At 44.5% G+C, this 23,999-nt stretch overlaps 1 protein-coding gene across 6 annotated transcripts in view; it reads right to left on the reverse strand.

The window, feature by feature from the left end:
• Positions 1–23,854, reverse strand: part of CCDC191 (coiled-coil domain containing 191) — a 28,370-nt gene extending 4,516 nt beyond the window's left edge. Inside the window, exons 1-16 of one of the 6 annotated variants that reach the window (XM_026082555.1) lie at positions 23,748–23,854; positions 22,133–22,274; positions 19,811–19,942; positions 19,094–19,272; positions 18,365–18,588; positions 17,389–17,545; positions 15,010–15,200; positions 13,992–14,241; positions 12,570–13,045; positions 11,949–12,043; positions 10,244–10,326; positions 8,739–8,840; positions 6,707–6,850; positions 5,334–5,486; positions 4,805–4,959; positions 882–3,262 (exon numbers count right to left, since the gene is read on the reverse strand). In XM_026082555.1, the coding sequence (XP_025938340.1) occupies positions 3,130–3,262; positions 4,805–4,959; positions 5,334–5,486; positions 6,707–6,850; positions 8,739–8,840; positions 10,244–10,326; positions 11,949–12,043; positions 12,570–13,045; positions 13,992–14,241; positions 15,010–15,200; positions 17,389–17,545; positions 18,365–18,588; positions 19,094–19,272; positions 19,811–19,942; positions 22,133–22,274; positions 23,748–23,795 (2,664 nt within the window). In that variant the 5' untranslated portion in view covers positions 23,796–23,854 and the 3' untranslated portion in view covers positions 882–3,129. The other 5 variants (XM_026082551.1, XM_026082557.1, XM_026082552.1 and 2 more) reach the window with 5 other exon arrangements.
• Positions 23,855–23,999: the final 145 nt, after the last annotated feature.

A 23,999-nucleotide genomic window follows, 5' to 3' on the forward strand; every position in this document is an offset into this window, starting at 1 on the left:
TTTAAAGGAAGAGACTAGTGTGCCAACGGGGGGAGGGGGGACATTCCAGGGGTCAAGGTTTATTGGGGAGGCATGTAAGACCTCTGCAGGACAGGTGCTGGCAGAGTATGGGGATGGAGAGTAAGGGAGTTTGCAATCATTTCACAGTGCTTAATTTGCTGTCATACCAAAGTAAAAAGTCCTCCTTTCCCTGCCACTGCAGGAGGTATGTCTGTCTACGCAGCCACCTCCCTCTTATGCTAAGATAAAGCAAGGAGCTGGCAGGCAGAAGCGAACCTGAGCTGAGAGAGCGCTGATGGCCAGCATTAATGCGTTGACATCTGCATCTAACCAGGTGCTCAAGCGGGAGGGAAGCTCTGCCACAGTTGTAAGCTGAAGCTGTTTCCTTAGTCTGACACTTGTGCATCACTCTCCTGCTGGAGCTTTAATTTGCAAAACACTAACATCATGCAAGGGATTTTAGGGGTGTCCTGTACAGTCTGCCAATGGCATCATTGGGCACAGCCTTGCTTCTGCCAAGGAGGTACAAGTTGTTTCAGCCAGGTATGAATTAATAGGAAAAGCTAAGGGGCTTCTCAACTCTCCATTGGTCCTTCCTGGGTGCAGCATGAATGTGCCTGATCACTGAATAATATCCCCATCCCACAGCTGGATCCAGCTGGGGCTTTAGCTCCATGTTAGCATGGGATTAGCAGTAGGCAGGGACAAATGAGTGTCAAAGTACAGCTCTTCCTGGATCATCTTTTGGCGTCTTGCTGCTGGAACCATCTAGCAGAAGAGCAATTCCAAGATAGTAGAAGAACCTTTATCAAAACTACTATGAATGGAAGAAAACCCTGGAATTTAAGGGTATTAGAGACAAAGACCAGTTTTCAAAAGCAAATGTTGACTTTGATTCATGTTTGAGGTAGGGAGTTGTGTTTCACATGAGGCATTATTTTCATGGATGGTGAGCGGATATTGAAGTTAGTGGGAGGTCTGGGCCTAGAGGACAAAACATGCAACTGTGGCCTTTTTTTTTTTTTTTTTGGTAAAGAGTCTGCAGTTCAGTAACTTGGATGCACCCCTGAACAGACAGTGGTTTGGGGCACTCTTAGCAGGTGGGAGAGGTAGATTCAATCCCACTTCAGCCTTGTGCCAGAGTCAAGATGACTCAGTAACCCAAGAGCGGAAGTGCCTAACTAGTTCCTGGAATGTGGGAGAGATTTCCTACGGGAGAGAACATACTAGGGGGATTGCTGCTGCTGTGCTGCCACTCCATCCTTGCTGCTATTAGCACCAAGCAAGTCTGCAAACTGCACTGCGGAATTAGTTTAGTGCCCAGTTCTGTTTCTTTTTGCATCTCTGGCTCAATCCTCTGTGGAAGATACTACCCTTCTGCAGTGCCCATTCTTCCCTGCAAGCCAAGTTACTCAGCTCCCTCTCAGCTTGTAGCTTCCTCTCACAATCTGCCTTTAATGTGGCCAGATGGTCTCCTTCTGTACTCGCCTACACTCCACACAGGCACCTTCAGCTCCCTGCACTCAGATAATGCGCTCATCTGACTTACTGGTGGTTGGGTCTGTAATCAGCTTTTGAGAGACAGTGAATGTTAATGGATGGGAGGGAGATTGTAGGAAGCAACCTGGGAGTGACAGTCTTAGTTCTTTAGTACTGCGCTAGGAGTCTGCTTGACAGCTCAGCTTGTGTGGGAGGGGAGGCTCTCTGACCAGATTGCTGTGAGCTCTCTGCAGAACCAATTCCTGAAGCTAAAGCTCTGCAGCCTGCTGCTGGTACCTGAGCATCTGAACTGTTCTGAACCACTTCATTAGCAGTGCTTAACGCCAGTCTAGGTTCCTGGCCCTGGCCTTCTGTCTAGTGCCATTCAGTCAGCTTCTAATATGCTTTCACTGACAGCTCGGTTGTGCTCATCTCAGGTTTGGGTTTATTGGGAACTTTCAGTGCACACATAGTGCATTAGATAACGGTAAACTATCTTCATCCTCGCATTACTTAAGTGCTCCCCATGCAGCCATATGCTTTTGGAGAGAACTTTACCCTTCTTGTTGTGATGGGGAAGTAATGCCAGATTCTTCCCTTATGCTATTGTTAAGAAGACAAAACATGCTGCACCTTAGCTGCATTACAGTACCTGCACCGTGCTGCAAGTTAAGGTTAAACAGTGATGAGGAAGCCTTCATTTTAATCATGCCAGTTTTAACTTGTGTAAAAAGTACAATCTGCCTTTTCCTTGGATTTTTTTTCCCTTTTTTTGGAGGTGTTAGATCAAGCAAAAAGGCCAAGCGTGACTTACACAATGCATTCTTAAATCCTACAGGCAGCGTGTCTAGAAAAAGTTTAAGTGACAGACAGGAAGATAGAGGATCTTAAATTTGATACTACACTTTGTCACCAAAAGTAGAGAAGCACTATGCTTGTGAGCTGGCCAGCACTGCAAATTAGACTCTCCCTCGAAAAAGCATCCAGGTTTTAGATTATCCATGCATGGATGCTGTAACCTGGACCATTAGCAAATATGATTTGGATAAACAGCTCTTCCCTCTCCTCCTCCCATCCAGACTTCCTGGCACAGTTGGCTAGAACCTGTTCACTGTGTGGCCAAGTGTGCTGTAGGGTTTAGCAGGGGTCAGCTGACAAGGAAGTCTATTCACTCTCTGATCAAGCCTTCACCCTACAGAGGACTGGTAACAGAAAAACACCAGGTTACTGCTTAAGGAAAAAAAGTGTGTGTCAGTTCTGTGCTTCCTATGAAAAAGGCAGATTGGTGTCAGTGCCACAGCCCCATGTGTGGAAGTGCACTTGGCCTTAAACACACCCCACGCTGGGCTTTGGTTACCTAGGCCCTAGTACTGTTCACTACCATGAGCCAAGGCATTCCTAGGGAGACTTTGCACTGGGAGGCCTCCCTGGAGACCAAGTGCAGGGTGAAACCAACAGGCAAGTTTCCATATATCCTCAGTTTAGTCTGACCAACTTTAACAACTGCAGTGGCCACAGGGAGCTTTGCTCAGGTGTAAGGCTGCCCTTTGCATCAGACAGGGCTTCCTCTTGGGTTTGCTTCAGTCAGTAGGCAGATAGCACTGAACAGTCTATCCTTTTGTTTCCTTTCCCACTGCTTGCCATCTTCTGTCATGTTTGGAAGTCTGGGAGAATTTCAGCTACTCTTCTCCGTAGCTGGTTCTTCCTCTCCTCTTTCTCTGTTTCCTTTTTCATCAGTAATGGGTACTGCCTCCAAGCCTTGAATGTGCTCAGCATGAGTCTCCTTAGAGAAATTGGGGACACAAAGAACAAAGTGATAAGATGAAGTCCTCAGCGTGCCAGGTAATGAAAAGAGTTCTTCCATTTGGGGGGGGTGAGGAGGATGACCTCCCCTAAAATACTTGTGGGATTTGTCCTTTCCGCTGCTAATCAGAGCTGTGACGTGTTAAACATCTGTGTGCATACTACTTCGTTAATACATCAATCATCCTAGGTAAAAAATAACACTTTGCCTTTTTCTATCACTCTCCCCTGAGGATTTTGCTCCTCCCTCTGGGAGGATTCATTAGCTTTTGTTTGTTTAGCACTCTGAAGATGAAAGACGTTTCTTAAAAGCTAAATGGGGTCTCCAAAAGCAGCTGCTTTAGGAGAAGCACAAATGGAAAAAGCAGGCTTGTTCAGTCCAGACCAATCACTTGAGAGTACAGACAGATAGGTTTCGATTCTTACCTGATTTTAGGCACCCCACCAGAGGTGCCTTGCCCTGGGTTCCTATGTGGGGGAACAGTCCCTTCTAAAGAGCAGTTTACCGTGTCAAGGTCTGAACTGCCTTCTAGTAGCACCAATCAGTGGAGGAAGAGATAACGAGGAACAATAAGTGATTATGCTTCTAATGTGAAGTCCTACGTAGAATGAATCCAGTCTCCTCCTTGTCTGAATTCTCCTCAAGTCCTCCAGTTTGCTGCTGCCTTGTTGGGTTAAATCACGTACTGTTCTGATCTTACTTATTCAGCAAGCTAGAGCAGGTTCACTGTACCACATAAGAGGTGAATTTCTTTTAATTCCTCCTCTGAGGTGCTGTGGATCCTGTCTGGGCTATGCACCCATACAGCCTATACATGACTGCATGCAGCTGACATGCATTCATTAAGACAGGTAGGTGGATGGGATTCTGTTTTCTGCTGAACAGAATAGCAATTCTGCTAATTGTTTTTCCTCCTGTTAAAATGCATAGCTAATGCAGTTATGGGACAATGAGTGAACTGGGTGTGTTCAGCTCTGGTCATGATGAATAGAACTATGTGCCGTACTTCTTTCTGCAAAATCAGGCTGATGATGACAGAAACAGGAAGTTTCCCCAAGCGGAGTTTCTAGTTGGTCAACTTTGGATTTGTAAACTGAGTCATCCACTGTGGACAAAACAATGCAGTGTAATTCCTGTACAATCATTTGGCTTGTTATAATTACACTTAAAGATTTTCCTAAGGCAGCTCTTAGCAGAAGCTGCATGGCCAGATCTGCTAATCAGCTTAGAAAGTTTCAGCCACTTATCCCCTTTCACTGTATTCTCTTTCAGCAAATGTAAAAGCCCTATGAAGGGTAAGGACTAAACTCCCTTTTCCAGGCTGCATGGGAATTCTCACCATAAACATTTGCCGGTGTTTTCTGTGCATGTCACAGAAGCAAAATACCAGTAGTAGAGGACAGTGTTTCACATGTTCTTGTGGAGCAGATCATTGCTCTGTCAAAAGCAAAATCTCTGAAATATTTTATAGGGTGTATTAAACCCAAGTAAAAAGAATCACTGGCAAGGGAAGGTACTTACTTGTTACTGTGTTCAGTAGCAATCTTCAGCTTCTCCCATAATGCGCTTTTTTCCTCCACAATCAGATCAAACCATGCCCAGAAGTACTTCTTCTTGAGGTAGGCTGCACGGAGGGTATTCACTCTCTCTTCCAGTGTGGAAAGATAATCCTTGTACTAGGGAACGAGGACAGAGGAAGAAGTGAGAATGGCTTCCTTCTCCCAGGCCCCAGCTCAATAAGCACATACAGAGCAGTGTTGAGAAAATGGCAGTGAAGGATAATGGGACAAGAGTGGAGGAAAATCAGCAGGGAGCAGAGTGAGGAAGCTAAAAGGTGGAGGTGGGGAGCAGCAGGTAGGACAGGGCCCTGGGTAGAAGAGAAGGGTGGAGAGACGAAAGGTCTCTGAAGAAGGGAAGGATGGGGCTGGAAGTGGGGCAGTGTAACTCAGGCTGCGGGCACTTCACTGAGTGAAGTGGGGCTGTGGTGAGGGGGCAGTATGGCAGCAGCTGGCTGGTTTCGTATCATTTCTACTATTTGGTGCAGGCAAACCTTTAACCAGTTCCTGAAGCCCGTTCTGAGCAATGTGAGGGAACAGAAGGCCTCAGCCCGAGACACCTTCTCCATGAGGCTTTCCTGGGTGTGCTGGAGCCAAGTTATCAGGCACTTCCTCTGCAGGCCCAAGCAATGGTGCCTTTGTGCGACCTGGGCAAAGGGGGCAGATAAGGCAGCTGGAGTTACTTGGATTAGTTTTAAGCCAATTATTAAGCCCCAGTTACAGAAAATTGGATACACTGGAAAATTATCTCAGTTTCGGGGCCCCTAAAATGCAGACATCTGACAGCTGCAGTAATTTTTGGGTAGGTTGCCACAAAGAGGGTGCAGCATAAAGAACAAGACTAATCTCCCTACCACGCCTCTGCATATCCCCAGCAGTGACACTGGTCACTTCTGGAGAATATCCTTTTGAAATAGACAGTTTAACCTGTTGTGAAAGGAGCAGCAGCTGCTAACAGGAGCTAACAGGCCAGCCTGGTCCATAGTGTTGAACAGCAGGATGGACTTATGGAGCAGCTGCTATCCCTCCACTTCTTCCCAGCCAGAGGCATTGTGTATTTGGTTGCATACTTTAAGTAACTTCAGTTCTAGTGACTTAAATGGAAGCTTGCCAGCTCAACTCTGGGCTTTGGCTAAATTTTCAGGACATGGTTGAGTGTTATTATTCCACCTCTAATAAGGAATGCCAACTCAGTCGTGTAGGGAAACATTTCATTAGCAATATTTATGCATTAAATTCTCAGAAGCTACTGCTTGCTCTTCTGCACTGAAGACATGGCCACATTAGAACACACCACTGGATTATTGCCTTTGGTAGCCTGCTTCTAGCAGTGGCCAACACTGCTCCAGCAGTGACTCCGAGGAAAGCCCTTGTGATGGGCCAGTGCTAACTACTATAACTACAGTGGCTTAGCAGTATCTTACTGATTACTTTTGCTGTGGTGCAAGAGAACAGCCTCACATCATATAACTCCAAAGATTTTTTTTTTTGAAGCATTATACTAAACTAAATACCACTGTGTTATCACTATCAAATCATTTGGCAGTTGGTACTGCAAACAAATGGAGGCCAACAAATGACAATTTCTTCTCATTAACTTGAAATCCATTCCCTTATCTGTCCTTTTGCTTTCTCTTTAAGCAGCTATAAACGGGGATGCCACTGTTGTGTTTTTTTGACCTTTCACAATTATTGTCAAATGGACTGATTTAAAGAACTAATATAGGACAAGGTGTGCAGGGTGAATTTTTGCTTTTTCCATCTCTATCTGGCTTTAGAGCCTATTAACTTTTCTTCTAACTGCTGCATCCACTCCTTTTCCCTTCCTCCTATAGCACCAGTCCTTTCCTTTGTCCTCAGCACTTACCACCAGGTTTTCCTTGGCTTCCTCCCTAAGCCTCTTCCATGGCAGCAATCCCAACTTTCTCAGCAGCACCTTCTCATAGTGATCTCTTGCCTTTTTCTGGAGCTGCTGCTCTTTCTCCAGCCTTCTCTGCTTCTCCAGTTCTTTCTATAATACAATGAGCAGTAGTTTTAATTCACATCTACTTTACAGTAGATGTTAAGCAGTGTTAACCACAAGTAGGTTGTCATATTGGAGTTGGAGGTCCTGACCTGACAGGAAATAGGAATTTGCATCATATTTAGCAATGCAGACCAGACTTGACCCAATATACTAGAACAAGTCAGCTGTGTGGTAGAAAGCAGAGCAAGCTGTCTTGCTCTGGGCTTGAAATCCTCAGGAAAGATGATGGCATTTCTAGACATTTCCATGGACCATGCATGAACACATGGCCTTTCCTCAGTGCTGCAGTTTGGTGTTACTGTAGCAGAACATTCACATCATCTGTGGCTACCAACAATGCTGACATAACAATATCTTCTCCTGTTGGACCTTCATCAAGAGGGGAGGAGGGCAGATTTCTGTTTGTTTGTTTGTTTGTTTGTTTTTTAACTGAACTGAACATCTGTACAAAAAATGATCGAGTTTAAGCATGGACCCTACCACTTACTCCAGCCTAAACAGCAGGGAGGGATGTGAGTATTATGTAACTGTATGATATTAGTTTTGGCTGCGACTCAGCGATGAAGGTCAAACATCCTAAAACTCTCCATTTAAGTAGAACAGCACTTGTAGGTCAAATCCCTGTAGAATTTCAAGTGCAGTGCTATTTGGGTTATCAGGACAGCTCATTTCCAAGTAAGAAGAATGAAGTGAGGCTATTCCTAGGCTGCTTGTCAAGCAAGTGAAGAGTTAACAGGACTGAAGAAGTCTGCCACCTGGTATGCACAAGAACTGATATGCTCATGGCTGCAGACTGGAAGAGCTAATGGCTAAAGAATTCTGCCGCCTGACAAGGCCAAGGAATCTGCATGGACCCGCAGGGAGGGGAGAAGCAATACGGAGGTGTTGTGGTCTTGCCTGGCTAGCAGGGTCCTCCCGAGCAGACAAACAGTCCTGTGATTATGAAACTCGCAGAGGTCAGCAAAAGCAGTGTTTGCCCAGAGCCCCAGCTGTATAAAAAGAGACTTGGCAGCTAGGAGAGTTTGAGCAGGGATGGGAACGTGACCTGACCATCCTCTCCGGCTGGACTGTGAGTATTTCTCCCCCCCCGCCCCCCTTTTCCTGGGATGCTGGGTTAAGGTAACTCCTCGAGGCTGAGAGCCCTCCCACTAAGAGAGTGAACAAGAAAGCTTCCAGGTAGTGATAAGCAGTGTTTCCAATTACTAGTGCAGTAACTGACAGTTTCGGGTTATCCTTTCTAAATCAGTAATTGCATTATTTCAGGCTATCCTTTCTAAATCAGTAATCGATGATTTCAGGCTATCCTTTCTAAATCAGTAATTGCATTATTTTAATGGATGTTACTAATCTAAGAGCTTGTGTGAGGAAGTAAACATAGGGTTTTTTATTACGTTACTGTCTCAGTTATTACTATCAAACCTTCGTAGCGTGACACTGCTGGATACTGCTGGTTCCAAGGAAAGGATACGCATATTCTTCAAGTGGAAAGTTGCCTTTTGATACATCTTTGTCAGGCTTGTTTACTCTTAAGCCATATGTTTGTGACTGGTATAGTTGTGTATGCTGGAGGGAGACATATGTGGAAGGAGTAACCCGAAAGAAGCAGGCCAGATATGCTGCCACTGCAGGGGCTTATGAATACACCTCAGCAGTGAACATCCACCAGCTGGGACCTGCTTATGAGACAGAGACAGTACATACTTCACAGCACATTCGGTTCACAGCCTTTCTACTAAGATGGCCAAAAAAGGGGAAGGTGGTAGGTCGATATAGCTGTGCTGTGGTATGAAACACTGCTGTTTTACATAGCAGGTAGTGGCTCTTCCTCCCTATTCCTGCTAATGTGGGGGAGATGGGTGAAGTGTTTGGTCACCAGCTTCTGCTGCCTCCTCTCCTTTTGTCTTTTTTCCTGCTGCGCTTTCTTTTCCTCAGCCTCCTTCCTCTGACGTGCTTCCTCTTTAGCCTTCAGCTGGGCCTTAAAGAAGAAAATGGATTAAAGTAAAATTGAATGCAGTGCATGTGACCTTTTGAGGAACACAGGCCTCTTAACCTATACCAGGCAAGTGGTATTCCTCTAGTACTGACCAGTATCTGAAACTTCAGAAGAAAGCAGACTTTGTCATATGCTAGATATGATCTGTGTTGGGCAATGAACTATGGAAGGGAGAGGAAGGACTGTTCCTTCTACTATCTACACATGGCCATCTTTCTTTGCCCTAAGTTATAATATTTGCCCACTTTTTTCCTGAAAAATTTAAACGGTGCTCTAAGTTATTTATTGATAACCTGACTGCTGAAGCCCATACTGAACCCCTGGAATATGTCTGTGCTGTGAAGTTTTATTTCTACAACAAAAGCAGCATTACAGGTGCTCAAATATTATATTTTCCCCCAAACACTGAAGATCAAAGAAGTTGTTTTACTTTACCAATGCTCATACTTGGCACAATATCCTTTTCTGAATGTTTACCTACTCCCACTTTCATTTTGCAAAGCTCTAGCTCTTCATGCATGCATCAAAAGCCTAAAAAACCACACCACAATGCATGATTTCTATGATCATGTGTCCTAATCTCTCAGACTGTGGCAAGTGCAGTCAAAGAAACCTACCTTCCTGCTTGCATGCCCACCCTATGGTTAAAATGTTCTCTAAAGCTTGTTTCAGCCTTCTACATAGACATATGCATCCCTCTTACTTAGAGAAGGAGGGAATATTGGTTGTTTTAGGACCTCAGTTCTGAGCTTTCTAATCTTAATGCAACTTTGTATCAATATCTCAGTGATTAATGCATTGAAGCGTAGAAGGTTCCTCTGTTGGATGTATATCACAGAATTAAGTATATTAACTACACAAACATTGTCAGTATCTTTCAGCTTCAGCAGAGATTTGCTATAAACCAATATGTAGGATTTTCTACTAGGTCAGACTGCATGTCCTCAAGCTGCATATCCTGATGTGACTGAACAGGAAAGATAGGGGATGGGAAAACCCACCATTTGCCAAGTCCAATCAAACGAATCTTTGTCTGCTCTCTCACTCTTCCCATCCCTGGCAAAGAGGGTCATGGTCATGAGGTAGGTGCAAAAGAGGTGGTGGTGGATGGTAAGGGAGGCTATTTCTAGAGTTGCAATGGGAAGGAAATGAACACATGCCTGTGATATGGCAAGGCTAGTGGGGTCACTGTATGCACGTGCGGGAATAACTTCAGGGCTTGTTTTAATGTGTGCTGGACCTCTGCTTTCTCACAAGCCATAAAAATCCTCATTTTTTATAAAGGTCCTTTTCCCAGCCCCTGACTCTATTGGGTTTAAACAGCATTTCTTCCAATTTGAATGGTGTGAAAGAGACTGTTTCATTTCCCACTTTCCTTTCCTTACCAGTTTTTCCTCTTCTTTCTGTTGTTTGGCCTCTTCCAGTTTCCTCCTTCGTTCTGCCCGCTGAATTGCTCTCTCCTCCATAGCTAGAAAAATGCAAACAAGAGGATTGTAAGGCTTAGTGGAAATGTGCTATAGGATAATGGCAGAAGTTTGGTGGACAGGAAGGATGACAGCTTTTCTCTCTTGCCATGCCCCCCTTGCTGCCCCCTGGAGAGGCCAGCACTTAAGGACTCGTTTTTTGCCAGCTCTTATGGCTGGCAGTGCCATGAACAAGAAATACTCATAAAGACCCAGGACTGCCCTAACTAGATTCACCGGCCCCCCCCGCCCCCGACAGTCACAGCCACGAGGCTGGATTATGAAAGGAGCCGTTTCCAGAGCTTTTTACCCCTGCCTTCCCTGTCTGAATGCTGAGGCTCACAGCATCTGATTTAGCACCAACTGCAGTGAGGTCTCCAAGACCTCCAGTAAGCTTCCGTTGCTTATTTACAGAGGCACATCATGATAGAAGACATCCCTGCCGCAGTGACACACGAGCGCTTGGTCTCATTAGTGAGAAACTACTGCTTCTTAATGCTTCTTTTGGGAGATAAGCTGCAACGCAGCAATCTTGCTGGCTGTCAGCAAAGGTGTTACAGTGCCAACATGACCTCACAGAACAAGCAGTGGAACTGAGAACCTGGCCTCACTTGTCCTGAAGTTCCACATGAGGCACAGGCTGGTGCAACAGATAATCGGGGCCATTTCAGTCTTTTGACCACAGTAAGTTTCTTCTGGTTCTTTTCTCACCTCTCCCAGGATCCTCTGCCAAGGGAAAGTCATCCAATGATAACTTATTCACTGGGCTATCCAAACAAAAGCACTTTGGAGCTCTGAAAAACTGTTTATTGTCCCCAAGCTATACTGAGTCCAAACAAGTCAAAGTGATGGATGGCTCAGATTAGGCAGTGAGGGAGCTGAATACTTTCAGTTAATGAAAGGCAGCTATTAGTGCCCAGCCATCATGGCCAAAAAGCTTTGGTGATCCCAAGACTGTTAAAACATTACCATGATCACATTCCAGACTGCATTTCAAGCAGACTATAACCACCCCTAGGTTGATATGGAAGAACATGACTTGGGGATATAACAGAACCTGATCCCACTTTACTATGTGTGTGTGGGGGGGGGGGGAAGTGTTGCATGTTTAATGTGTGCATACTGCTCCAGGATGGCCAGAGAAGGGGGGATATCTCACAGAAGGCAGGGACCTGGAGCTCCTTCCCCAGCCTAGCTACTGTTGTCTCACAAAACCTGGGGCAGGCACTTAATTCCGTTTGAAATCTCAATACCTCTGTCAAACTTGAGTGAAAATGACCAGTTGGCTGGTCCAGTTACTTGGGTGTGCAATGAAGAGAATAAGACTGACAGTAAAAAGCCCTATACAGCTTCTGTTTCTGGTGTGACAAGACTATCACAAGTGTTGGGAGTAACCACTGCCACAGCATACTGATCATGGACTTGGGGGGCTTGCAGTGCCCTAGGTTTTATAAGTGCTTAGCTTGTGCATGAAAACAGCTCTCTCAGCTCTGGTCAGGCTGTGAAAAGAGTGAAGGGTTTTACTTGCATACTGTTATCATCCCAGAAGGCTGAGGCCAAGAAAGAGTTTTCAGAGAAGCTGTTGAGGAGAGTGGTCTGGAATGGTCTTTGCTACCTAGAACGATACCTTTCAGTATGGGATGAGCTGAGGTCAGCTGGCTGGAGGGCCTCCTGCTTTGGGTCACTGCCTCTGTGTTTTCTGGCCCATGAGAAAGAGGTGAGCTGTGAAATGAAAGAGTAAAGAAACTCATCAATGAATGCAGTCAAATGATGTCTCACACCTACTACCTGTGATTAAGAAACAAGCTTTGTAGTTTCTAATCTCTACTGTGCTGCAGTTTCATTATCAGGTCCTGATACACCTTTCCTCTGTCTGAAATGGGATTGATGATGCATCCTCTAGAGGGAGAATCTAGGTCTTTTGTATTTTCTGAAGTACTGAGGATGATGATCTCTTTTTCTAACTATATAAATCTTCACTGTTCCTATGTGTAACACTCCAGTGTTGCTATTTCTAAGCAGATCCTTTATGCTTCATGTGGTACCAAGCCATTGCAAAAAAAGAGAGAAGGATGGAGAACTGGCCAGGCTGATATTACCCTTGAGACTAGGCCACAGGCAAGACCAATGGCTGGTACCACTAATGTGACTGAGATGTTCCTGGGAGCTTCCCCCACAAATTCTGGCTGAGCTTGAGCAGGAATGAGACATTATGACTAATCAAGTTTGCTTTACCAAGGGCTTGTACCTCAAAGGGGCTGTTTTCTCGTAGTCAGACTGTGTTCTCCTCTTCAGGTTTTCCTCCCTGGTTTGTGAGACAGGGTTGTTAAGTGCTAGGGTGAGAGCTGTGGCTTGTGCTGCCTCTTCTTTAGCTCTGTTCAGTCTCTGATTTTCCTGCAGTTCAAGGATCAGCTCTTGCTGTTCCTGAAGCTGCTGCCTCTGCTTCTCAATCAGTTGTTGCTGGAAGGCATGACAGTGCTCAAAACAACTACCATAAGCAGGGGCAGTCTTTGGGCTAGGTGCCTGAAACTGCTGTGGCAGAGTGGCTATTTGATTCCTGCATCCAGCCAGGTCTTGGGCACTCAGGGTTGCATGTTTTAGGGTAATCTGCCAGGCAAATTTGGGTTTTCTGTAGGAATGAGGATGAGGTGCATGAGAGGCATCCCAAGAAGAGCGGTCTCTGGCATGGTCAGGGTCTTCCTGTATGAGGCAAGTTTCAGTTGACTGGAAAAAAAAAAAAAAAAAAAAAAGAGAAAGACTTGGTAGTGATTAAAACCAAGCTCTTTTCTGCCTTTGCTACACAAAAAAGTGTTTCTTCAATGAAACTTTAGTGAGAATAATCTCAGCTATGCACTCTTCATCCAGTGGCTAAGCAGGGCAGGGGGGCCCAGTTATGCACAGCAAGGGAGGATGTGGGAAAGAACTGTTAAAGAGCTGTGTGCCATCTCAGGATTTCCTTGGGAGGAGGGAATCCTGATCAGGCAAGAGCTCTGGCAGGAATATGTCCTGGCTATTTTGTTAGGGAGAGCAGCTCAGGACAACTTATTTCTCAGGGTTATCTCTCATCTAGCTCATCTCTCAAGGGTTAGCACACACTGTTTTGGACTGGGTTGTCCCTACTAAGCATTTGGGCTAAAAATAAAGGAAAAAATAGTTGTTAAAAATGAAAAATGCCAATTTAAGGAAGCAACCTCTGATTCTCCTACTTCCTTGTGATGTGCATTACTGTGAAACATACAGGGACAGCTTTTTTCCCCACACTTAAAAGCCAGAGGGCTGCACTGGCATGACAGAATCTCTTGTCATGCAGTCAAGTGTTACTCTTTCTCAGTCTAGGCAGGCATCAAAGATATAACTGTAATCTCTCAGCAAAAGTGATCTGGGGGTGGGAACTTCATTGTGGCTCACAGTACATGAAGGGTTTTCTTTGGCAGCAGTAGAGTTTATTTTAGAACTCATCTACCATCCTTCATGTTCACCTCTGATTTTTAAAGATGTCCCTCCTGAACAGTTGCAGGTGGGCATTTGGGGCTCACCCTGTGCAAGAAGTCTCCCTCTGGGGCAATGCTCTCTTTATTTGAGTGCACCAAAGCACTTCATTGGGAGAGCGCTGATCTAGCCAGTGAGAACAGAGATCCCAACAGAGAAAACTACAGGGGAAAAAAATTACCTTATCTTGCTGCAAAGGCTGATTCTGACTCATTTTTGCTGTCCCAGTCTTGCTAACCTCCAGTGGCCCGTCCTGGCCACCCTTTCCCAGTGACACTGCCTTCAGGAGCTGTGCCATCTTTCTCTTTGTCTCCCCTCTCTTGATCTGCAGCTTTTGCTTTTCTGCCTCTCCTTGGCTCCAGCACTGCCATGCCAGAAAACAGGAGCGCAAAAGCCGCCGCTGGTTATGCTCCACAGACAGTTGTTTTTTCCTGAAAGAGAAAGCACTTGTGTTATGATAGGAGCGAGGCTCCTGCCCAGGCCTGCCTGAAACAATCACACTGAGTACAGCAGTCTGGGCCATGCTGCGAGGCCCCATAACTTCCTGAGTCATTTTGCTGCTTGACTCTGGAGGTCCTCCAAAGCTGTACAGTGTTTCTGCAAAAAGGATTGGGAGGGCAGAGAGGATGCCCATTACTCTGAAATAAGCTTCCCTACTTCACATTTTGTGTTTTCCTGTGTCATCCTTGGGCTGCAGGATAGGGGTATTCTGTTCCCTTGCCAGCTGCATGGTGGGAAGGGATAGTGCCTCCCCACACAGCCTCCCACACACCTGCAAGAACAGGATTTTCTCCTGTTGTTGGAAAATTCATCCAGCAGACTCCCTGATGAAAGGCACTGGTCAAAATGATCTCTACTATAATGCTACTGAAATAAGCAGTAACGATACTCATTACAAATAAGTATGGATCCTTATATTCTCTGGGTTCTAGAGCAAGCCAGGATAAGATGTTCCAGGAAAGATACCTAGAGAGAGAGTGCAATGCAGGTTTGTTTGAAGGTACTCAATCTTGTTTATCTCTATCCTTTCATCTGCACCAAAATGTCTCTGGCAGACTGCAGGCAATGTAGCAATTTTCTCAAAAAGCTACAGTTTTCCTCCTGCTGGTTAGCTGGCAAGCCCCTTTTGCATCTCTCTGAGGGCTGCACTGTCTGAGGACTGCTGCGGGAGGAAGAATTCCACAGTGTAGGGTCACTACCTGTTTTGATCTTGGAGATGAACTTCTAATTGCTGTGTCTCCCGCTCCACTTTCTGGGCCCAGTTATAGTTTCTCCAGGCTCGCAGGGCCTTCAGTTGGCATTTCCAGTCAGCAAAGGCTCTGGCTTTTCCCATTTTAATTCTGTGTTCCAAAATGACTTTGAACCAGACAGAGAAATGTTGTTGCAGGCACTACATGGGAGAGTTTGATAAAATGAATGAGCAAGTTATAATCCATCACACAAATGCTGATCCTCTCCACCCTTCCCCTTGTCTGGCTTTCCTTTATGAGATTCTTTTTAGCATCCATGCTTTCCGTAAGTACCCTTGAGAGCAAAGAAATAATGCAGCTGGTACAGGACTTCTATGAAAAGCAGAAAGAGACTAGAAAGACAACATCATGGGACTCTGCTTTTGAATGAAACACTCTCAGTTCACCAAGTGTAAAAGGAATAAAATGGGTGAGGGATATGGGAAGAGCATTTCTAGAAACAGGGGAAATGTCTCAAAATCTAGAAAATGTCTAAGATTCTACAGGTAAGGATGCTTCTACGGAGAACACTTCTCAAATATCTCCATGGACCACTCGCTGGTTTTTGCGACTTAAACAAAAATCAAGCCACTTCCTAGTGCTAATTTATGAGATGACCTAAGCTCACCCTTGTTTTAGCAGGAAGCCAAAACATTCCCCCATCATGTAATTAGACCCACTGCCTCTGGGAGTGATTTATATTGTACAGAACAGCAATTTGCTATCTAATCTTCCCCATAATTCTAGCCCTGTCACTGCAGACACTGTTCATCTTGATCCTCCAATTGGGTCAACTCACAGGACTCAGCTGTTCCCCTTTTGTCATAATGCCTTTTATTAATTGCATTTCTCTCAGTCACGGAAATCTCCAAATGGAGACTTATGAAAAGGACAAAATGTCAATGTATTAGCTATTTCTTTCTGCTTTAAGAAAATAATCAAAGTGTCATTATTGCTTAGCTCAGCTAAGCTGTGGTTTCTCATATTATGCCAGCCATAAATTGCTCTGTGGTTTCATTTAGGCTTATCTCCTTAGCTTAGATTGTGCTGGAGAGAGAGACTGTGTACTGCTAAACAGTAGCCAAGCTCAAATCCAGTACATAAGTAGACGAATTGAGCCCTGGGGAGAACCAGCATAAAAGCTATGGGATTCTTCTGCATAAAACATTCTAGATCTAGATAAGTAGACGTTAATGATGGTGACTGCTCTATTAATTAAAAACATTATGTAGTAGCATTCACATCTGCACAATGGGAAACTTACTCCCTTTGCTGAGCCTGTTCATGTAAGATTATTCAATACAAAAAGATCTCTCTTTAATTGCAGGTATTTGATACAACTAGGTGTTTAACCCAGAATTGGTCTTGGCATCAGAAAGAGAGCAGGATAGTCTTTCTTCCTTTTGTAAACTCTCATGATGATGATATTGAGAAATGTAAAGGAAAACATGGAAAATCTCTACATTTAGGTCTCTGTCTTGGTAAAAGAGAAGTTAAAGGGGGTGCTTTCTGTCTGAAATCAACTGATCAACCAATGAAGCCACTTGCTATAGACTTTTTTCACCAAACCAGTTCCTCCAAATGTAATCTCTCAATAACAAATGAGTAGGTAGGTTCGGGATGCCAGGAGACCGTGTGTTTTTATGTCCCTTCAAAGCACCATTCCTGTGCTATTTTTCAGAACGTGGACTAAGAGGACAGCTTTGGGTCGATAATGAGGGCAAAAGTAACAGCTTCCTAGCTTTCTATTAGGAATTATTAAAATTTGCACATTTGCCTCAGAAGAGCTGTTGCACTATCACTGTCTCCCCTGCATCCTGTCGGAGGGGATCTTCCAGGAACCCATTACTGTGGATAAGATAGCAGGCTGCCACTCTTGGAGACCCAGCATAAAACTCAGCCCAGGCCTCACTGCTTCTTTTCCTCTTTCCTCTCCCTGCTCCTGCGTCAGAGCCTGCAAAGAAATCCTTAAAATGTCTTTTACAAGATCTGCAGGAAGAAAATCTTCTCATAGACAGAATAGAGGTTTTGTAGGCCCTTCTGTGCTATTTTACCCCTTTTACTTCTTTCCTCAAGGGAAAGCACATGGTTCCAAGGCTTCCTCTGTTCATCTGCTTATTTACCTATCAGGGTACACTGAGGCACAGACACCCTGGGGATGGAGGCTCTGGATTTCTTGCTCCCAGTCTCACAGCATACTACTTTCCCTGCTCCTCTACTTTCCTGATATCAGAAGAAGAGTTTGGAAGAAGTAAAAAATCCTGATAACCAGGACTTTTTACTTCAGTTCTGCAAACAGTAGCTGAGAGAGGTAGCTCAGAGCCTCAGATAAAAGAGGGTAATGCTCACTTTCTGGTTATCGGTGTGAATCCTAGTCAGCAGCTCCTGAACCTTTCTCTGTTTTTCCTTTCCTTGCTCTTCTTTCTTCAGGTCCAGGGGCAGTGGCACAGTAATCGATACCTCCTGCACTGACAGCTTCTGACTTTTTTCTTGTCTTTTACCTTCTCTGGAAGGTGGAGAACATCAAGATCTAACATAGACAATGAGGAAAACACCATAGTACAGATCTCACCCCCTTTTTGGCCAGTCCTAAGAGAATGACCTGCATAGCTTAGAAAGATGCTTATTATTTAACTCAGCCTTCTCAGAGAAGAGCCCCTGTCATGATTTGGGGTTCCAGTCATTTCCAAAATATAGCAGCAGGAAGAAAATAGTGAGATTTCAGAAAAGCCCTTGTACAAGAAGATTTAGGATCTCAGGGCTACCCAAGTAAATAAATGCCATCCCTACAGGTCATGTCTCTGTGGCAGTCCAAGCTCAGCAGAAGCAAAGATCCCGTCTCTGCAGAATTCTCAGCCAAGGATTCTCTTTTTTTCTCTCTTAAGAGAGAAAGCCTATTTTAAGCGCTAGACTTTCAACACAGACAATTCCAGGCAAGCCAGCTTTTTTTTTTTTTTTTTTTTTTTTTTTTTAAGTCTACTGGCTTTTGTGCCATTTTAGACACTAACAAGGTTGAATATGGCCACAGAGTTGATGGGGAGAGTGCACAGCAGTGCAGACACTGCTTCGTTATTCAGTGTACATACTGGTCATGGCTGAGGGGAAGCTAACAGCAATTTTAACCTGTCGTCCTGCTAATAACAAACTCTGACATCAAAGTTAGTAACAAAGGAATGAAAGATTTCAGGAGTGTTTGGAGACACAGGAAAAGAAAATGTTTCTTTTGGGATCACCACTCCTCTTGCATTTAGCCAGAGAAACTGATAAGAGAAGTTTTTCGTATGTGATGAAGCAATGGAGAATGGATCCCATGCTCCCCTCTTACATTCTCCATGCTTCTGCCATGGTGTGCCTCTTCTCAGCCATTTCCTTTCGCAGCTTCACCATCTCCCTCTGGATCGCATCCTCCTCCTTCTTGGCCTTCAGAGCCTTCCTTCTGTCTTCTTCCTGTGCTCGCTGCTTGGCCTCAAACAGGACTGATTTTTTAAGGGCCTTTTCTTGTCTCTGAAGCTCTAATGCCTTCTGATACTTCACTCGATTTTCTTTCACCTGGGAAGGAAGAAATCGGCAAAAGTCAAAGCAGCCACCAAAGGCTGAAGTATTCCAGGTTCATTGTAAACTGTCAGGGTGGGTCACAATCCACCTTTCACATGAGGCAAGCAACCCTACTATAGGTGGCCCTGACTGGATTGATTCTGCTCTCAGACTAGCAGAGAACTCCATTCAAGAGAGTGGGATTAAACCAGCGTTACTCAATAGGAGCAAACTGAGAACTGAGGGCTGCAGTGGCTTTTCCTGTCTGTCTCCAGAAAGGGGGAAAATCTGAATAGACGTAACGAAAGTTGACAGTGCAAGCTGTTGCGAACAGCTTACACACACGTGGAAACAAGTAACATTTCTGCTAAATCTCCAAGGAGTATCCTTGCTTATTTGCCTCTGAGTCAAGGATCACTGCAGGTTAGGAGAGAATACTGAGGACCTATCACTGAGTACTTCCTCTAATCTTATAGTTCCCCATCTTATTCCTTTTAATTGTGCTGCCTTGCCTACACACCTGCTTGTGTCTGAGCTCCATGGTTATTCGTGGATCTGCAGGTTTTTGTTTTTCCTTGATGTCTTCAATTCTCAGGTCTTCCACTATCCCACAGTCTACCACTTTACTCCGCAAAAGACGCTGTAGGTATTCTTGGACAGAAGAACTTTCCAGTTCATGTTCCAGAGAGCTGCAAAAGTCTGAAATGAGGAATGCAGATCATCTCATGCTAGTCTGAAATGAATATACCCCTCTTCTGCAGATCGCAAAGCCTAACATAATTAAAGGGATCACTTCGAGACTGTGAATGCATTTCTGATGAAAGCAGACATATTGACTGCATTCCATTTATCCCCAAAGACTCTTAATCAGTCTCCCATTGAACATGCTGGAGCAATAACAACATTTTGCCCATTTTTCTTGCCTTGCTTCTGAGCATTTCAAACTGCTGCATAAGTTTGACAGGCCTCACAAATCCCCAAAAGCAAAGGAAATAAAATCTCTTTTACATAGGGAGACATCAAATGTTTATGAGGTGCATTTATGCAGTCCTACAGCAAGCTGATGTAAAAGCTGGGAAGAAAAAAACTCTTCACCTCTAATCTTGATCCTATTGAGCCCACTGTCCTGGCCACAGAGTGACTCATACCATTCAGTCTGACCAGCCAGTGAGGCCAGGCTCCCTCCCCCAACACATCCTCAGAAAGTGAGCCACGAGTTGCTTTGTTGTGCTCTCACCATCAAACTGCTGGTACTTGAGAAAGGCTGCGGAAGGCTCTTCCAGGAGGACAGATCCAACTTCCTCTTCTCCATCACTCGTCAATTCCAGTTGCAGTTTGGACTTTATCCAGTTACTGAGCAGCTCTGGAGCTACCATGAGGAAAGAGACTGATGACTTTATTTGCTTTAAAAATATATGGGTAAGTTTAAACTAGCAAGACTGTCTCTGGGATAGCTAGAAGACATGCTGAGAAGACTGTCTAAAATGACTGAAAGCTGATCTGCAACAGAAAATTGAATAGGACTAATAATTGTTTTCATCTTCTTGATCTATAAAAAAAATAGGAAGAGAAGGTGACAAACTTCTTCCCTGTCACATAGAAAAATGAAGTATTCTCCACACCATTTTTCCTACAACATTCTCTGGACATTTATATCACTTGTGTGATTATAACATTTATCAAGGAGACAGAATACATATGAGGTAATTCATAACTCAGCTTTCAAATGTTTGACCTTTGCACTCAGACACTTAGATGTTTTCCACATGTATGACCAAGGTTGCCATATGTTAAATACAACAAGAATCACTGTTTGGACAAATGGTTGCTTCACGTGTACAGTTTAACTTTTGCAAGTACAACCGCTCCAATAGCAACCAAGTCTAAAGTAAAGTTAGTCAAGTGGCAAGCTTAAGTAGGGACAAAATTAAGACTGTAAGTACAGGAATGCACCCATGGTACATTTGCTATTCTCAGTGAACTCAAATGCCTGACAAACAAGCTGGGTATAAATTCCTTCTGTGGATAAATGTAAAAATTCCTCTTTCAGAGCTGCTACTTAAGAGCAAGGACAGCTGACATGGCTGCTGCCCCAACCCACCACCTGGCCTCTCTGCTTGGTGGCCGAGCTGTTCCTGAAGCAGAGCACAGGGCTGTAAACTGCAAGGCGTCAGGAGCTGTCCCATGAGAAGCTGGGCCGGCCATGCGACGAAGTTGGGCAGAAAGCAGAGAACAGGGAGCTTGTCAGTCACTACAGTGCAAGTCATCCCTGTAAAGGCACAGAGCCTTCAGACAGGAGCATCTGCTCCAGATCTCTAGTCCTACCAGAAAATGAAGATGTTCGTAAAGTGTCCTGATATTTTTAAGGCAATAAAAGCAAAATGAACAATGGGGCTTTTTAAAGCCCCATAAAAGGGGTATTTTTTTTGAAAAAACATAAAACCAATGTTTATTGTCCTTCAAATCACTTTTGTTCTCTTTTATAATCTCTCAGGCCAATTCAGGAACAAGGAAGTATATCAGATAAGATAAAGAAGAAAGAAAAATAGCTTATTACATGGGGGAGGGGGTTAATTTTTTGACTGGGGAATGTGAGCTCCTCATAACTGGAATACATGAGTTCTAGTACTTCTCTTACTGCTACCTTTCTTTGCCAAAACAGTCCTGAGGCACTGGTAGCTGTAAAGGGGGAAATACTAACACAGAAGGGCAAAAAGAAATACTAAAAAAACACAAGGAAAGCAAGCAACTTTTCTGCCAGTGATAGAGAGCAGACTCCTTTTGAGCCATACTGTATAATGCATTCAGATAGTGCAGTGTAAGCAGGTGGGTGTACTCTGTGCTGTTAGGTGAACCTTGGGTGATTACAAGTGAAAAAGATGACTTCCTGTATTTGAATGGATGTTCTTGAGAGACTTCATCTCTTCTGTAAGGCTCACTTTTGAGTCTTAAAAGAACAGTTAATTCATAGGATTTTAAAATCCTATCTCTTATTTTTTTACACTGCAGATATACTTCTAGCACTGATGGGAGATCATATCTCCTTTGTTTATATACCACGGTTTTATTTTCAGATCGCAGTAAAGCACTTGCGGCTGCAGACATTACAAAGGGCATATTTACTTAACTAGGAAAATTTTGTGGGGGAATCAAAACAAAAACATACAATTATTCATAGATGTGAAAGTTACACAGGGCTGTTCTATTTTCACATTCCGACCTGCTGTCAAAAATGTATCACACAATTTCATCCAGTTTACTGTAGCCTAGTAACTTGTATTTGACCTTAGTTTATTCTCAAATGCAGTTTTTAATCCTTGTCTTGACCTGATATCTCCAGGAGACAGATTGTTCATCCTTCTCTTCAGTAATCTAACTAAAATCTACCTTGAACTCCAGCAATTGATTCTTCTTATGCCTGTTTCTGTTAGATGAAAGGTTCCCATCTACCTTACTATAAACAGTTTCTTTTGGTCATAGCCTGTTCAGACCAGAACCATAAAGCTGGATCAAGAAGAGTTCCTTCAAGCACCTTGTGGCAAGCAATATTTATGCTCACCTTCCTCATAGGCCTCATTATGATCTTGCAGCTGCTCCATGCTTTCCAGATTCATCACAGGACCACAAAGCCTTTGTGGATAACTTGGCTTTTGAATGGAAAAAGCTTCAGAGACTGCATATTCAGAGGCTTGCTCCACTCTCTTCAAATTAAAGAAAAGAAAACATTTCTAAGGAGTGATGTATATTCATTTTCAAACTTCCTACATCCAGGTTTCTCCTCAAAAGAGACCAAACATCAAAGAGAATATAACCCAAAACAATATCATTCTTTGGAAACACATTTCTGCTATTGCTCTTGATTGACTGGAGACATTTGACTTCTAAATGTTTAAGTAATAAGCATTCACTGGCAATTAGTGCCAATCATAGTGAATGGAGAACATGTTGGGAGAATGCAAACAGCCAGCCCCTGTGGGCTGAATAGAGACTTGCTGAGTTAGTCCCCAGCAGCCACCAACTATGACAGCTGGTATCAGCGCTTTGTCAAAACCATCTGGCCAGTGTGCAAACAAAGTCTGAACAATTTTCTGTCCCATATTCATCTCTCTGTGAGGTAAACGGTCCTGACTTGTCACTGTATTTTCACATATAACGCCCATACCTCAGATAGGCCATACTTCTGCAGAACTTCTCCTGTTGGTGATAGGGGGAACCAGAGCAAGCTGCTGCCAGAGAGGTCTAGGAGGCTGGGTGAGGAGGCAGACACACTCCTACCTGCCATAGGACACAGGCTAAGGGTGGGAGGATGAAGGCACCCAAGGAAGCAACACAAAGGTGTGATATGTGCTAATTTGTTACATCAAATTGAGAAACAGCCTTGAAACAGCCTGGACTGTGATGTGTGCTAATTGGTTACATCAAAGTAAGAAACAGCCTTGGAAACATCTGTGGGAACATCCTACATCCTGTGGTGGGGGCATGTACCCTGCCTGAGATAAGGGAGTTGAGATAGCAAAGCGGCAATGTTAGTTTAGATAGCCTAATATGGTGATGGCGTTGTCACACAACTGTGAAATATAGCACAACTTCGAAAGTTGTAAAATATATGCGTGACCTGAGGGTCACCACTCACAATGCAGAGGGCTGAAGAAGACCCCCTAGCAACAGCCGGCGCAACCGCAGAAGTTACAGGAAGTGCCACATATACCTGGAGCTGGAATTGCATATAAGGAGACTGTGAGGGGGGGATTGCGCGCGCCGTTGGTGGAGCAGGAGATTCCCCCGGCCGCCCAGCGCTGTTTTGCTTACTTGTAACTTGCTCAATTATTTTATTAAATTGGAATTTATGCAACCCGGCCCGAGTGGTTGTCAATTTGTCGCGTTTACCTGTAACAAAGGGAAGTTCAGAACTGAATTCTTTCTCCTTGATTTTAGATTATTATAGATTCAGGAGAAAGTGCTTTGGGGTAAGTGTCTCACTTGCACATAATCCGCAGCACTGTTCAACAGCACGCTTTACCTTTTACCTGTAAGTTACACGCATAACAACAGGATCTCTTACTCTCGGGTAAATCACTGTGAAAATTACATCACCTTGATCCAGCGCTCCACATTGTCAGAGTCAAACTTTAGCTGCAAATAAGATTAAAAAAAAAAAAAAGCGTTTCAAGCACCTGACTCCGTCCTGAACCAGAGTTTAAGAGCAGCAAGCTCCGAGCCATTGACCCGAGCGCGACGCGGAGCTCCTGTTCAAACCTTGCTCAAGGCGCCGGGGCCGGGGCCGAAGCGCGGCCAGGCCCCCGCGGCGCCGCGCCAGCGCCCGCCTGGCACCGGCGCGCCCTCATTGGACAGCGCCGGGCGGGGCGCCCCTACGTCACCCCCAGCGGCCGAGCCTGATTGGGCGGCGGCGGCCCCCGGGTGGAGCG

This window comes from Apteryx rowi, unplaced genomic scaffold (assembly GCF_003343035.1).
Source record: "Apteryx rowi isolate R43461 unplaced genomic scaffold, aptRow1 scaffold_581, whole genome shotgun sequence".
Lineage (NCBI taxonomy): Eukaryota > Metazoa > Chordata > Aves > Apterygiformes > Apterygidae > Apteryx > Apteryx rowi.